The sequence below is a fragment of the Nyctibius grandis genome, chromosome 25, assembly GCF_013368605.1.
Source record: "Nyctibius grandis isolate bNycGra1 chromosome 25, bNycGra1.pri, whole genome shotgun sequence".
Taxonomy (NCBI): Eukaryota; Metazoa; Chordata; class Aves; order Nyctibiiformes; family Nyctibiidae; genus Nyctibius; species Nyctibius grandis.
The window spans coordinates 3,789,965-3,803,265 of record NC_090682.1 but is presented as its reverse complement, the minus strand read 5'-3'; the positions used below and the strand labels follow the sequence as shown (position 1 = coordinate 3,803,265).

Below are 13,301 nucleotides of genomic sequence, written 5' to 3'. Positions count from 1 at the left end.
AAAAAATAGTTGAACTAGAGGTTAGTTGAAATATACTGCCCTGGTCCTTGGGCTGTGGCAGTGTGCAAGACAAATAGAAGAATTCCTAAATGAGGCGGGTGATGCAATAACTCGCACTTCTTCACACTTTTGGTCTGCCTGCTGTGGGGCAGAAAATCATTATTATAGGGTGGGGGGGGAAGAGGTTTTGACTCTAATACGATAAGTAATACTACACCAACAACTCTCCTTTCTGTGCCAGTGCTGGCAAGGGGTGTCGTGAGAATGAGATACTCGCCTTACCCCTTACTTCAGGTCCAGGGCAGGAACTTGTGTCCCACCTCTCAGAAAATTTCAGTTGCAATAAGCACTTCCCTCACTTTCTGTAATTGTTGTTAATCAGTGTTACTCAGCCTGCTCGTGCTCTGCGGTCGGAGCGGCGGGTTAATTAATGCCCATGCCCCGAGCTAGAGGGAGCCGGGGGGGCCGCCTGTGCCTGCCCCCAAAGGGGAAGAGCGAAGGGGGGAGGGATGGGACGGGAGGAGACGGGAGGAAGGCGCGTTCCCCGGCGGAGGAGCTGCCGGGCCGGCGCCGAGCACCGGCGGGGCGGGGCCACGGCCTGGTGCGCGGTGCGCGGTGCTGCCCGCGCCGCACATGCTCAGCAGCGCGCGGGGCGGCGCGGCCCCTGGCGGCGCTAGTGCGGGGCGGCCGCTGCCTCGGGGGGGGCGCCGAGGGGGGGGGACGCGGCCGGGCCGCGGCGCGGGGGGCTCTGTGCATGGGGCTCGGCGCTCCCCGGGGGACACTCGCCGGCCGGGGCTCCTCCAATATGTCCTGGGACCTCTGGAGCTGTCAGTGGGCGGACAAGGACGCGGTCATCGGATTATCGTGACTGTACTAATGAAAGGGTTCAAGCTCGCCTGGTAAGCGGAGCGCCGGGGAAAGGGGGGCGATGCGGTCACCCCCCTTCCCGACATCGTCCTGCGCCGCAGCGGCGAGCGCAGCGCTGCCGGCGGGGGGGGACGGAGGCGGCGGGGGAAAGGGATGCGCTCCGCTAAGTTGGCCGGTGCCTGCGCTGCGAAGCTCGGGCCGCTGCGGCTCCGCCGAGGGGACGGACGTGTGTGCGGGCTGCCGGGCCAGCGCCGGGCTGCGGCTGGAACGGGCCGCCGGGGCAGTCATCGGGAAGGGGTGCAGCGATGGGCCGTTGCTGTCCGGGCATCTCTGCGTCAGGAGTGTGATGCCGTGAGCCTCCCTCTGGTCTGGCTGCATCTGCCTCCCTGCTGCCGCCACCCCTTCTCCTCCTCTCCCCAGCTTTTGCTATGGTTGTGCGTGAATTTACATCTGTCTGTGCACGCACCGCTGAGTGTCTGTGCTCAGTCTCTATTTGCATACTGAGAAAATAAGCGTGTGCGGTTTTTTCTGAAGAAAGGTGGAGAAAATGTTTTGAATCCTGCGCGCGTGGAATGGCTCCTGCTCGGCTTGTCCTTAAAATAGCTGCTTTTGGGGATGCACCTCACTGGCGTGTTTCTGCAATAACGTGGTAGAGTTGGGAGTCGAGGGAACTGACAGCTTCCCGGAAGGTACCAAAGTGCTCATTAATTCTTTGATCATTCCTGGGTGTTCTGGGGGAAAACTCTCCAGGTTTGGATAAGTGGGCAGTGAAAGAAAACGTTGTGTGGGTGAAAGTCAATGAACAAAGGTGTGTGTGTATCTTAAAAATGTTTGCACGTAAATATTTTTGTTGGTCAAGTTTATATTTTATATCGGTAGGTAAATATATACATATGTAATATACATGGATGCAGTTATATATGCATCTAATATAAACTTGGCTAATAAAGGTTTATATAAATCCTTGAGTATATCAAAACTATTTTAAGTCTTTAGCATGTCAAAGCTACTTAGTTGGAATAAATAGTCTTTGAATTATTGTGATGAAATTGATTTAATCAGAACTTTATCAGATGGGAACGGTTCCATAGTTAATAGTGGAACGTGATTTTGTAATTTGGATTGAAATTGCGAAGTGAATGACAAGAGCACTGTGAAGGCCTCTTTCTTAATCCTTTTTCTCTGTAATGAAAAAGGAAATAATCATAGAAATAATAACCTCTCCCTTAAGTCTGCTGTTTTGCTCAGTATGAATTTAGTGTTTTGAGATCTTTGCCTGTAAAGTATGAGAAAACAGTGAAGTTATTTTTCATTTATTGTTTTATTTATCGTCGCTATATTTTTTTTTTGTAAAAAATAAAAGCACTACGGCACAGCACTAGGAAGCATCTTGTACTGGGCCCCAGGGGACGGACTTAGAGCGAGGGATGACTCAATAGGTCATCTCTTTTTCTAATTTCTCTAATTTTGTCTTTTATTTAATTACATGGAGAGCCTTTGAGTTTTTCCTATGTGTACATATAGCTATGTGTAACATAGCCTGTACCGATGATATAACTTAGCATTTGAAAATCGTACACAATTTCTCTCTCTTTCTCTTTTTTTTTTTTTTTTTTTAGAAAAAGCCCAACTCTTGTTCTGATTTGCTGCTTTACGTGGTATGCAGTTGGGCTGATGAGTTGCATAATAGCTTAGCGTACTACCGGGAGAGCACAGCATGTGTTCGAAATGCCGTGATCATGTGTATCTGCAATAACATGGCACCTCACTGCATTCATTTCTGTACCTATCCATGGACATTTTTGTTAATTGTGTAATTGGAGAGCTTTTGAGTACTCAGTTCTATCACAGCATTTATAACAATTAAGGTTGAAGCTAGTCTGTTAATTTTGTCAGACTTCAGAGCTAAGCAGGCAAGGCTGGTAGAGTCAGGAGCTGGATGGGGGACATAAGAAGATTACTCATGTGCTGGATGAAATGCTAGCAGTGTTTCAGTAGGTGATGCTCTTCCCTCTGAGTGTTCTCTCTCTCCGGCTCCTGGCAGGGTCCTAGGGGCACTGTGCTGTCCTGGGTGCGTGTGTTCGGGTGGGGAGTGCAGTAAAGGCCCTGTTCAGTTCCCCTGGCTCTCCTGGAAATGCTTAAAGAGTGCTAGCCAAGCCCTGCTTGGGCTACCTCTTCAGCATCCCCCCTTCATCTTCCTCTGAATCCCAAAGAGACGCCAGTCAAATGCTCTGATTGCTTGCCTTGTCTAGTAAAAGTATACAGCACTTTGGATCTTTGCAGTAGTTACTCTGTTTCCCCTCTAGGATGTTTACAGTCAGTTTTATTTATTTGATTTTGCTGCAATATCCAGGCACAGAAGGGTGAGTTAAGGCGGTTATTTCAAGTCCTGTTTCACCTAACTATACGTGTTTGTCACTACTGGAGTGATTCGTATGGTTCTAGAGGAACACAGGTCTAAGTATAGAATACAGAGTTCCCTGCTCTTTGCTGTTTGTCAGACTTGGTTTGGGTACTTTAACGTGGGTTGTACAGCCTCCAATATTTGCAGTGAAATGGCTTTACAGGGTTAATATTTGTATAAAGAAAAAACCATATCAAATGCGTGGCGTACAAACAGATCTTTTGGTCCTGGCTGTAGAAGAGGTGATTCCAGTTCTAGATGGCACTGCTGGGGTTAATGCAGATTTCCTTATGGAGCAGACACATGATTTCTCTCTGTACCAGGAAGGGCAGTAGCACAGGGACAGAATGCTGTCAGCAGGGGCAGCCCTCTCTGACTGTTAGGAAGAGAACTTGCTCTTGCCTGTTTCTAGACCACCCGTTCATTTAAGCTGTTAGGTTGCGTCGAGGTGACATACTGCATTTTACTGGGGAACCTCTGGCCACCTCTGAGTCTCAGCGCAAGCTTGTTTTGGCACAGGACTGTGCTGGTCTCTAATACGATGTCAGGCGTTTTTGCAGTACGCCACCTAATTCTGCCCAAAATGATCTCATCACCATCTGGTATCATATCACAGCATCGCTGCGTACCGTGGAGTCATTAGGGTGGTCACAGCGTGCTGCAGTACAGCAGAATCCTGGTGTATAACCATCGTAGCTTTATGACATCAAAACCTGGCTGTATTGAATCACGGTGTAAGGTCCTGATGTACCAGTACAGCATCCCCCTGTTACAGTACAACATCCTGCTATCAGAAGTGATACTGCAGTCCCCTACTAGGTTGTTATCGTGTGGCAACAATTTGTCTCATCAGGGCCTAGTATCTTGGTTTAATAGGTCATCTTTGTGTCACAATGTAATATTTTAATACCGTTGCATGCGTCTTTATGTTGTGATACGGTGTTACGAGAGAGAACTTTTGCTTCCAGTCTTACATCACTGTTATCTAATAGACCCTTAGGGACTATAATGAGCTGGGCTCCGAGCTTGAAATTTCAGAAAGCCAGGAACTACAACAGCAGGGCAGGCAGGCTTTCCCTCCCCTCAAATCTCAGGCAGTGCTGCTTGCCGATAGCATTCTCCCTCATTAGGCGTTTTGGGGAGCTCATAATCCAGTATAGATAGGTACTAATTTAGATCTTTTATGAAAAATGAGAATCAAATTACTGAAGAGTCTTGCAGGGACGAAAGCAGGCTGGTAGCTGAACTTGATGTTCCATAAATGGGATACTGAACAAAACTCTGCTCATCTGATTTTCCTTCTTCGGTGGTTCCTTTTGCATTGCTTGTGCTGATTGTGCTGATTTGTTGGTTGGAATATTTCTGTGCCACAGAACCTGCTATGTGGAACCTACAGAGAAAAAGGGGCTAAAGGCTCTACCTAAAAATAAATCTGTAATTCACTTTTCTGCTAGTGCCTGTGGGTGAGAAAAAAAACTCTTAATGTTCCAACACCCTACTTATCTGAAGGAAGGATCTATTATATAGTTGTGGGGGTGGGATGGGAACTAGGTAGGGTTACAGAACAGCAGAGCTAAAATTAAAAGTTATTTGATGTCAGGGAGCAGCGAAGATTAACGTTAGGCAGTTTCAGTTATGCACGCTGTAAGGCTGCGACTTCGGGAGTTCTTTGTATCTAGACCGGGCTGATGGCACCTGCCCTTTCAGTTGATTCTGTCAGTGTCTCAGGGCCACAAGTCCATACGAGGGGAGGGACGGGTTCATAAGCTATCATGCTAGTCCTGCCTAGCTCTGTCCTTACCATCTAGCCTTTCCACTTCTTTGAAGTCTAAAATAACAGGTTAGTGAAAAAGCGCTGGGAGGAATGCATTCTGCCCTCAGTTGTGTAGAATTTGTACTTCTTGTAATACAGAAAGGTGACAAACGTGGGTGTTTGGGATGCTTGCCTCCTTAATCACATAGTGAAATGATGATGCCATTTAAATTGCTTTCAATTTCATATTGATACTGCAGACACTTAAAGAGCTACTGTGTGTAGTGAAAATGAACTTTGTTCTATTGCATTGCAAATGAAAGATGAATTTCTAAATCAATTCTTCCTCAATTTTTTGGAGAAGGCTAGCAAAATAGTTTCGCTGAAGTTACATAATTGTGCTGTTGTGTATATTGTGCTGTTCGACCTTCACGTTACAGGTTAAAATGGTGTGTTTCAGTGTTCTTTTCTCCTCATCTTCATCGATTCTTCTGCGTCTGCATCTTTGTGCTTGTTATTCAAAAGGAAGAAATAGGTGCTGATAATCCTCCGCTTAAAACCATCAAAGATGACCCACATACATATAAATATGGCTGTAGCATTTTGGAACAAAGAGGCTTTCACTCCTTATAAATGCTGCAAATGGATCTTAGGAATCAGAACGTTCCTGTTTGCTGTCGATGTGGTAGGAAGAGGAAACCATGTTAATAGATTGCTCGTCTCTCCCTGCATCCAGAATATTCTGAACAATTTGACTGAACCTCTGTCCATGAAGTACAGTTTCTATCCTTTCTCTCTCAGCAGGAAGAAACGTTATGATGTTGTGTAAACTGACCCGAAGAACAACTTTGAGCAGTATTGGTAGATTTATTTTGTAAATGTTTTCATAGTACAACGAAGTGGTTCTCAGCAGGTTTTGTGCTGATTTATCTGGGCTTTTCAGTAGTGGGCAGTGATAGTAAGCAGGTAGGAGCCTCAGGCAGATGCACTCATGTCAAGGAAAAAAGTGGCATGTAATTCACTTGGCCAGACTGTACTCATAGTCAGAAACTGAGCCAGAAACAGAACCAAGATCGACTCAATACCAGTTTTTGTCCTGGACTGCACACTGCCACCCTTAATTAATACCTTCAGTGGTAACATGGTATAAAGTACAAGTAAAAAAAATAAAATTATAGTGGAAGGAGACTATTTGAAGAAAAACTGAGTCATTATGAAGCTCTTGATCTGAGATTTGGTTTGATGTAGCTCTGTCTGATGATAGACTGGCAAAAGTACCCTTTTAGTGTTTTTTTGTTTGTTATGTGGTATGCTTTTGGCATCAATTTTTGATTTAAAATTGGATAAACATCTGTCATTTTGTTCTCTAATATATATGTGCTTACTGAAACCTCTCTGAAGGCAACTAGACAGAAGAGTTATTTGACTTACACCATGAAGATGCTGTGCTTTGCAGAGCTTGCTGCCAACATCCAGAATCTCCCTTTTAGATCTCTCCTTGGGCTGCAGATTATTTTGGCTAATTGAATCCTAATCATTTGTTTTGCTCTGAAATTGCCTTTTCTGCTTATCGGATGCTGAAATCACTTTGCTCTCTCTCTAGTCCTTCAGCAGCCTCACAAATGTCAAGTGAAGGGCAAACTGCTTGGAACTGTTCTGGAATTCTGCAGCCATTGCTTGCTCAGGGCCTTCAGTTGAGATGAATGAGGCTGCAGTGAGGGTTCTCTGGAGATTCTTTTCCTCACGTATGCAGGAGGGAAAAGCACGGAAAGAGGCAAATTCTTCAAAAGAGGAGGCTGTAAATAAATTTTAGCAGATACTTTTTTGCTCTCTCAAAGCTTAAGTGCGGAGCTGAGACTGTTGTGTGCTGTTTAACTGCCTGGTCCTTCAAATGAGAAGCAAGGTGCTGGCTATTGGAGCTGGAAGTCATTGAGAGGCCAGTGTTATGCCTGGATCTGTCATTGACCGGTTGTATCACGATTTTGCCTCTGCCCCAGTTTCCCTGTCTGTAAAATGGGGCGTACCATTCCTCTCTTCCTTCCCTTGTGCTCCCTCTCACTGAAGCAGTTCGATATTTACACGTGATAAGCATTAGAAGGGGTATGTTGAACAGTGTTCCACAATTCGTAAGCACGTGATTCACCCTGCATGTGTTAATAGTTCTATTGAACTAAATGGAAACAGTCACATACTTAAAATTTCTGCTTGATCAGGGCTATTCTGCTCAGCAAGTGGGCATGGTCAAGGGCTGAAAGAGCCAAATGTTGCCATCCAAGCTTTTGTGGCACATGACGCAAGAATCCTGGTCAAGATCTCTTTTGCTTAATCACATTTGCCAACTGAAATTCGCCTTGGGAACGGGACTCTTCTTTGCTCTCTAAACTAGTTAGTGGTGTTCCTTTGGTTGATTAAGCAGCTGCTGTGTTTATGCTTGAATCTTCCCTTGCATGCCTCTGATTTCAGTCCTGGTTAGAAAGTGCATCTTAATGGCAGACTGCTGTTATTATAATTGATGCTTATTATGAATGGTAACTGTTAATTTCAATATTTTGAATCTGGTGAAAGTAAATTATATAAATTGAGATATAATAGCAATAATAGTATCCAAGTATAAAATATCTAAGGTCAGGAAATGGAGAGACCAAAACAAGTGCCATACATAAATCAGTAGCTTTTCTTTTCCTTCTGTAACTTCTGTATGCTCTTGCAGAGCCACATGCTAAATACAAGATGGTGGAACGTTCTCTGAGCTGCTCATTTACTAAAGTTTTCCGTTTGGCCAGCTTTAGGTCTGTGCTCTTGATTATACTTTACATTTTCCAGTGGTTTATTCTCCACAACCAGTTTTCCTGGACAGAATGCTCCCTGTGGCTCTCTGTGGTCACAGCCAAGTGACCTGGGGGTAGATGCTCTGCTTTTTTTCAACTAACACAAGACGTAAAATGCTGCCATTCTCATTTGACAATGTTACAGCCGCTCTATGCATATGGTAAAGGGGCAGAGGAGGGATTTGGAGTTTTTTTTGGTGGGAGATATATATTTTGAAAAATTTTCAAACCACTTGGAATACCAGGTTTGGAGGAATGTGGCTTGACCACATCTAATTTCAGGCCTTGGAACTGGGAGAAGGAAAACGGAGGAGAAAATGAGTTGAATGAAGAAGACTTGGGGAGGAAGAAGGAGGTATATAGTCAGGAGTAGCAAAGATTTGGTAACAGAAAAAAGGTCCATATATGCACATAATATAAGGCACTAAATTAGCTGTGGAGGGAGGAGGAAGGACGATTTGTTTATCTTTAGTGCAAGAACAGCTCTCTCTAACTAGAATTGTTCCTCTAATGAAATACTGGGCAAACAAGCCTGTGCTTAAATGACAGGAGGAAGAGATGGCAAGGTCTGAGGAGTCCAGAGAAATCATTTGCAAGGTCTCATCCCTTAGTTGTGTAGTGATGACACACGAAGTGCTGTGAATTAAAAGGTTTACACTGGAGACAGAGGCATTTTAGAAAGCTGGTGGAAAGCTAGAGCTGTAATTTTGGTGTATTTCTGACCTTATAGGAATAGAAATAAAGCAGCCATAGAAGTCTGAAAGAAGTGCCCTCTGCTCATGAGGAGATTGGGTTGTGGCTTCGCAATCCTCAAAACTGGAATTTATTTTTTTCAGAGCTGTCAGCTATAAAGAAATGGTGTACTCATGTGGTGGCCTTCAATCTGATGTACATTTTAGGAATGAGGTTTGGGAGGCGAACTGTTGCTTAGCTGTAGGCCATGAAAGAAGGTGTGTGCCTAGGGGCTGGAGCTTAGAGAGCCTGAGCAATATTCAGTGGCTGGTTCAAGGCACTAAAACTATATCATCGCTTCAAATGCCTGTTAGATTATTTTTCCAACAGGAAGAATAGGTTCCCCATTGATTCTTCTGAGTTTCTGTTTGAAAGACAGGTAATGGCACAACTGATTTTGGAAGTGGATCTGGAAAAGATTGTGTTGTTTTACAGTGAGAGGGGCTCTTAAAAGAAGGGCCTTGCTGTGCTCGGAGATTTTCATGCACGCCTCCAGAGACAGTCTGTGTCCTGAAGAGCTTACATCCTAAATAGACAAGATGGACAAAGGGTAGAAGAAAAGAAGTGGTGTTAGCCTTGGTTTGTAGATGAGGCACATAGAGATTAAAGGCCTTTTTAGTTTTAACATGTTTATTGATAGAGGTGTACTAGAAGACTTCCCTACTAGAAGCTTGTCTTAGGTAAGCAAAAAATTGTTATAGCTTAAAAGAGTTCTTTAAAGAGAGCAGACTATATCAATGTAGGAGCTGGCATCAGAAATGCAAACTGGCCAGCCATACCCCTTGCACTTCTCATAGGTGACTTGTCCGAAGTCACATGCTGAATCCATATAATTGCCCCAAAGCAACCTATGTCTTGCTTATATTAGGAAATACCATAATTATCATATTATCTTGACTGCAAAGATCTGACTTCAGCCTAGTTTTTCCTGTCACTTTAATACAACTGCATTGCTCGTTGTTATAAAACCTTTTAATATGGCCTCTCTTTCTCTTTGGTATTTACATTCTTCAGATATTTGTTGACCGCTTCAAGTTTCTTTTCATAAATGAGCCTCATGAATATGGTGATGTTTCTGTTGCTTTGAATTTATCACTGTATAAGAGTATCTTTCTGGTTTTATGGCACTCTTATAATGAAATTCCTGGTAGAGATTGATCATACAGAGCAAATATTTCATCAGCTTCCATGAGATATGATTGATCAGACTCTGCATCCCATTAGTCTTCCTGCTCCTGTATGATTCTGCAAGAACATGTCCATGTCCAATCTGCTTTGTGCTCTTACCCTGTGCACTGTTGAACTGTGCTGCTTTCTTGCTTTCTTAATTCTTTGAATTGCTGGATATGACTTTCTGTTTCCTCTGTTAAGCCTGTTTGGAGTAGGTACAAAATCAAGGACAGTGAAGGGTAACGTTCTTCATGCTTTGCCCAGAAGAGAATCAGTCACAGTCTCTGTTTATTTTTCTTGTGAGACAGGTTTTGTATGTGTGTTTATATACACTTTCAATACGAGTCACTTTATTACCTTCTGCATTTTATAACCTCTCTGTAGAAGATGGCCTTTCACAGCGTTTATGTTTGAAAATACTCGTGTGCTGAAGACCTGTTGCTGGCGGTACTGTCTGCTTCTGTATCAGGGAAGTGGATGGTTTGTCTTGTGTCTGATAAGGTTTAGAGAAGGGTGCGTAGTCCCTCTAGCTCAGCAAGATGAAGAGTCAATGTGTCTGTAGAAATGACTAAGTAGGCAGAGAAGAGTGCTTTGTGGGAGTGAGGAAGTTGAATTTAGAGGTAATTGGGATGCTTGGGTCCCTGCTGACTGCTCTGCTCCTCTGTTGTCACAGTAGTACTCCTGGTCATTTTTATAGCAGGGAGTACAGGAATATTTAATAAAGCTCTGCTAAAGTGCCCCCGCAAAAATGTTTCGGATGCCAGGGATGTGCAACAACCTGGAGAAGCTGTACCAGGGCAGTAGAGCAGGCAGGTAAGAGCAGGAGAAGAGAAGTAGTCCCGAAATGTCATGGCAGTCATCAGTGAATGGAGTGAGGAGCAGCCAGGGTTAACTGAGCTCTAGTGATGTGGGCTCCAGGGCATTCTTAAAGAGACAGTGGGTGCTTTTCTTCCTAGTGGGCAGCAGCCAGTTCAGATGCCAGAGCTGGGTAGCAAGTTGCAAAGAAGGCTTTGTTTCAGCCATGCCAAACTGTTATCAGAGCGGAGAATCTTTTTGTCAACGACTTTTGAGAGCATAAAATGCATCGGAGCAGTAAGATTCTGGAATGGTTTACTGATCTCTCCCCCAGCAGAATTGCTTCTGTCTGCAGTTTAAATGGTGGTTTCAGAATCGGAGAGCAGAGGAGCAGGGAAGACACGCAGCTGCGCCCCAGGAAATGCGATGTGGTAACAGGTGGCGATGCAATCAGTTAGCTCTTCATTTTCCATCTCCCAGGCAGGCAGGAGGACTCCTTCCTGTGGATGCAGGTTCCTTTGTGTTGGTGTGTGCGTTGTGAGGTCAGGCAGTTCCTCAGGAAAAAGGATGCCCTGATGCAGTGCAGGGCTGGGACGGAGATACAGAGGGTTTGACTGAGAAATGTAAGTCGGGGTGGAAGGGATGGGGATGTGGGGGGAGAAGCTGAGCAAGACTCTTACAGAGCAATGTTCTGTCTTCCTGGGAGTAGGGGCTGGACTGAGTAGCTGTTTAGTGTTAGTGAATTTCTGGGGGAGCCCAGCAGAAGATTACAGGAATCTGAGACCATCCTGTAAGGAAAGGGTCAAACAAGGTGAAGAAAGTCAATCAGGGAGAGTGGGGATGAATCCAATGTGTGTGAATGGGTATTGGGATTGAAAATCAGAGGTGACTCAGGAGTCTGAAGGTGGAGACTGGGGTAGTGCTTTGGGGGAAGGCTTTAGGAGGCCGATTTTGGTTGGGATAACCAGATTGGAACAGTCCGGAGGAATGGATAAGCTGGTATAACTGTAACTGAATTATGTGACATAGGAGATGCACACTGCACCAGCCAGTGCTAAAGAAAGAGATCAGACCTTTGCAGTGCCTCTTTCTTCTCTTCATAAACCTACTCAGGGGACTGAGCTGTTCCAGCTCAGTGCAGCATGGAATAGGGAGTGGAGGGGTTGTCGTGGTGGAGGGGATTGAAGGAGTGGGGCATGTCTGTGCCAGGAGACCGGGTGTAGCGCTGCCCCTGGCACAGCACAGCCGATGTGCACTTTGTGCTCTCCAATGGCAGCTATTGAAGCTTTATCCAGATGTCGGAATTCTCTCTTCGTGCTGAGCTTGCATAAGAACAGCATATATGAGGACTGCTGCACAATTACTTGGAGTAGAGGGGGATGTGGCTTTCTTATATTCAGAGTGGTATCCAAAGAACATAATTTGTTTTGGGTTTGAGGTGAAATTTTGCTGCTGCTTGTCCCCTGGTGGCCACCTTCGCAATGTCACTGAAAGTACAATGGCAGCCCTGTCTGTCTGCAAGCTGCCCAGCCCTCAGCACGGTGCTATAAGACAAATAAATACAGGAGTTACTTTTATTAGTGCGCGATCTCAGAGACATCTGTTAGCGTTATTGATGTGCTTGTTAATCTTCATTTTCGAGTACGCTGACTGCTGTATATGTTATCTCTCAGTGCAGCGCAAGTGCTTCTGGGGTAAAATATGCACCAGCTTATCATCAGTGCACTAGAACAGAACATATGGTGGTTTCAGAGGAAGAAAGAGATGGATTTAGTATCAGGTGGAAGTTCACAGAGGACTTAAGGACATGCAAGTGTCTCTGTAATATATGATTAGAAATTCAAGACAAAGAATTTGTGGGAGGTCAGCTCAGCCAGCCTTTCTCACGGCATCCTCCCAAACTGGTGGTTTCCAGGCCGGGAGCTGTTACCTGTCCATGATGCGTGTGCCTTGTGCTCTCCCTTTATCCCTACCAGGATGCAGTGCCTACCTACACTGAGATGTGAGTCTGTCAATCTCAAGCTACACGGCAGAGTTGAGCCTACAGAGAAAAACTGACTAGTTCCCCTTATGCTGTCCTTCCTCCTCATTTTCAGAGATCACACTGAATTAAAGAGGGCTAAAACTGCATAAAATATCCTCATGGATAATACTGTTAATGAAAGTGATAGTGATAGTTACCATAGGGATCTTCGGCAATTCCATGTCATGGCAGTAGTTGCTGAAGAAACAGTCTAGAAAGATACTGGACGTGCTAGAAATGCTTGTCCTGTGTGATGCAGGCTCCAGCTCTCACTCAGACACTTCACCTGTTGATGCTGAGCCTAGCTCCCCACAGGCTCTTTCCGAACATCATTTCACCTTTCCTGCTTTTGGCTTTCCACGTGCTGATTGTTTGAGCATGGTGTTGAGGACGACAGGTAGGGCTCTGTTTCCTGGGTGAGGTGGGATCTGCAACTTGTGAATGTCTAATTCTGTGTGGTTTCTTTTGTGCAATTAAGGAGAGCTAATTAGTTCCTTTTAGTGCGGTCTCCTTGCAGAGGTAGCTGACCTCTTGTTAATCCTGGATTAAGTTCTTACTAAGAACTGGCTCTTTGTGTGTCCCAGTTAAGATGTTGACACTTTGTTCTTTCTCTCTCCTTGTTCTCCTCCTCCCCCTCTTCCTCCCCATGCCTTTGAGCACATGATTGCCTGCCTCCTCCATCCCCCACTACTGTAGGAATCTATGCGCTCTTAGCAGCCACTGTATCTT

General features: G+C 45.0%; 1 protein-coding gene across 4 annotated transcripts in view; it reads left to right on the top strand.

Moving 5' to 3' along the window:
• The first annotated feature begins 799 nt into the window (after positions 1–799).
• The window catches only part of GRAMD1B (GRAM domain containing 1B), a 63,549-nt gene continuing 51,047 nt past the window's right edge, over positions 800–13,301 (top strand). For all 4 annotated transcript variants that reach the window (XR_011049735.1, XM_068418199.1, XM_068418198.1 and 1 more), the window contains exon 1: positions 800–899. Coding sequence is in view for 3 of the 4 variants with exons in the window: in XM_068418199.1 (XP_068274300.1) it covers positions 877–899 (23 nt within the window). In the remaining variant the exon portion in view is untranslated. The remainder of the gene's footprint in view (positions 900–13,301) is intronic.